Source organism: Notechis scutatus, chromosome Z (genome assembly GCF_049901735.1).
Source record: "Notechis scutatus isolate UNSWTSFEM ecotype Mainland chromosome Z, rNotScu1.2, whole genome shotgun sequence".
Classification (NCBI taxonomy): domain Eukaryota; kingdom Metazoa; phylum Chordata; class Lepidosauria; order Squamata; family Elapidae; genus Notechis; species Notechis scutatus.
In genome coordinates, this window is record NC_142025.1 from 111,455,026 (window position 1) to 111,457,976 (window position 2,951).

General features: G+C 43.1%; 1 protein-coding gene across 1 annotated transcript; it reads left to right on the plus strand.

The window, feature by feature from the left end:
- On the plus strand, positions 1–2,721 carry LOC113425740 (olfactory receptor 10G6-like). The gene is given in 5 exon segments (XM_087947360.1): positions 1–173; positions 309–394; positions 397–477; positions 1,794–2,255; positions 2,579–2,721. Coding segments are annotated over 5 exon segments (945 nt in total).
- Positions 2,722–2,951: the final 230 nt, after the last annotated feature.

The following is a 2,951-nucleotide window of genomic DNA, read 5'->3' on the forward strand; positions in this document are numbered from 1 at the left end:
ATGGGATGTGAAAATCAAACAGACTGGACTGAATTTGTTCTCTTGGGTATTCCATATCCTCAACAGCTTTATATCCACTTATTCATCTTATTTCTACTTGTCTATTTACTCTCCATAACTGGGAATATTCTGATCCTGTTGACTGTAGCATCTAAATCTAACTTGCAGAAACCAATGTATTATAATTAAAAAGTTTTCTTTTTCTATTGAAGTACCGTGCTTCTCAGAAAACACAACCCACCCCAACAATAAGCCCAATCCTAATTTTTTGGAGGTGGTCCTAATATTACCCCTACCCCGAAAATAATCATGTATTGGTTTCTCTGTCATTTAGCTGTCATGGATATTTCAGTATCCACCATAGTGGTCCCAAAGGTGCTGACTGGGTTTGTGGAAGGGGACGGGTTATTTCTTTTGGAGGCTGTCTGACCCAGCATTTCTTCTACCACTTAGTCGGCTGTTCAGGTTTCTTCCTCTATATCAGAGGTGGTATTCAACCAGTTCGCACCTGCTCAGGCGAACTGGTAGTGGTTATTTGGCATGGGTTGCCGAACTGGTGGTGACCCCTGGCTGGCCACACCCCCAACCCGGCCGCCCAGTCACTCACTTGCAATCGCTCTCCTAGCTTTCCATTCCCCACATCCTCTTTCTCTCTGGGGGAAAGGAAGAAAGGCATGGACGCTGCAAGTATCGCTTTACCCGTGTGAGTTAAAGTGTCTGGAGTGAGAAGGAGTGCGGTCTGACAGAGGGGGTGGGGGAATCCACTCCAGCCTTGGAGAAATATAAAGGAGCTGCTTCCAAAATGCTTGTCTGTTAAGTGCTGTGTGTGTGTGTGTGTGTGTGTGTGTGTATGAGAGAGAGAGAGAGAGAGAGAGAGAGAGAGAGAGAGAGATAAAACTCTGTTCTATTATTTTTAATTGTTCCATTATGTATCATGTGTTAATATTTTACACTGTCCCTACACCTAGAGTGATTTTTCTGCCTTTCTTTTGCCCAGGGTTTTTCGGGGTTTACATGCATTCAATGTAAATAGTCCAGAGCATAAAATACACATGTGTTTAAGAAGAGTTGAAAAGGGACCTTGGAGGTCTTCTAGTCCAACCCTCAGCTCAGGCAAGAAAACTGAGGATGCCAAACTCTGAGTAGAAATCCTGAGAAAGGTGTCAGAATAGTACTAAGAAGGGACCTTGGGGTGAATCCTATACCATTTCAGAGAAATGGCTGTCCAGTCTTTTCTCAAAAACTTCCAGTGATTGAGCACTCAGAATTTCTGGAGACAGGCAGTTCCACTGGTTAATTGTTCTCACTGTCAGGAAGTTTCTCCTTAGTTTTAGGTTGCTTCTTTCTGTTCAGTTTCCACCCATTGCTTCTTGTTTGCATTCTGCTTCTTTAGAAAATACATTGTCCCTCTTTCTTTGTGGCAGCCCCTTAAAAGCCTGTTGCCTATCACACTCTTGGGTAAAGCAAGTGAGCCATTTGCTCCTTTCAGTGGTCCATGAAAATACATCTATAGTATGTAGATAATAAAGTCAAAAAAGGTGAACAACATTTTTACAGATAAGTTGAGGCTGGGTGACAAGGAATGGCTGGGAGGGGAGGGGCCAGGTGAGGCACCCCTTGATATGAGTGACATTGAATTGGCCATGTCCATCCAGTCACATGACCACCAAGCCATGCCCACCAAGTCACATGACCACTAAGCCACAGCCATCCAGTCACATGACCACCAAGCCATGCCCACCAAATAAGCCACGCCCACAGAACCAGTAGTAAAAAAATTTGAATTCCACCACTGCTCTATATTGTCATGGCCTATGATCGCTTCCTGGCCATCTGTAAGCCTCTTCATTACAACATCCTGATGAATCAGAGAATTTGCCTCTATCTTTCCTTGGGCATGTGGTTTGGTGGTTGTGTGCATTCCATCATGGTTACCTCACTCTCCTATGGCCTGCCTTATGGACCCAAGAATGAGGTGAACTTCATTGTTTGCGAAATTCTTTCCCTGTTGAAATTGGCATGTATAGATACCTGGTTCCAGGAGATATTTACCTTGCTTGATATTGGCTTAGTAGCCATCATCTGTATCTTCCTCATTGCGATGTCATACATGTATATTGTCACCCCCATTTTGAAAATCCCCTCAGCTGAAGGACAACAAAGGGCATTCTCCACTTGTTCATCCCACCTCATGGTAGTGATGATCTGCTATGTGCCTCCAACTTTTAATTATTTGAGAACAGGGACCCAGGATGGTGGTTTGGTGGTTGCGTACATTCCATCACTTGCCTTATGGACCCAAGAATGAGGTCAATTACATCATTTGCAAAATTCTTTCCCTGTTGAAATTGGCCTATTCAGACACTTGGTTCCAGGAGATATTTTCCTTTGTTGATATTGGCTTAGTAGCTATCATCTATATCTTCCTTATAGTGATGTCATATATGTACTATTGTCACCACCATTTTGAAAATCCCCTCAGCTGAAGGACGACAAAGGGCATTCTCCACTTGTTCATCCCACCTCGTGGTGGTGATGATCTGCTATGTTCCTTTAGCTTTCAATTATTTGAGAAGAGAGATTCAGGATCTTCTAAGGGTGGTGATAGCTCTTTTTTATAGCACTTGGACTCCGTTTCTTAATCCACTCATTTATACATTAAGGAACCAGGAGATGAAAGATTCCATGTTAAGCCTAATATTTAGGATCAGGAGATACTAATAGTATGCAGACCAAGCTAGATTGGACATCCAAAGTCTTGAGAAAGCAATAACAAGAACACTTGTTATTCATGCTTCATAGTGCTTTGTAGCCCTTTCTAAGAGTCAGCATATTGCCCCAACAATCTGTCCTCATTTTACCGACCTGGGAAGGATGGAAGGCTGAGTCAACTTTGAGCCAGTGAGATTCGAACTGCCAAAATGCTGGCATCCCAAGAAGGCTTTTCTTTT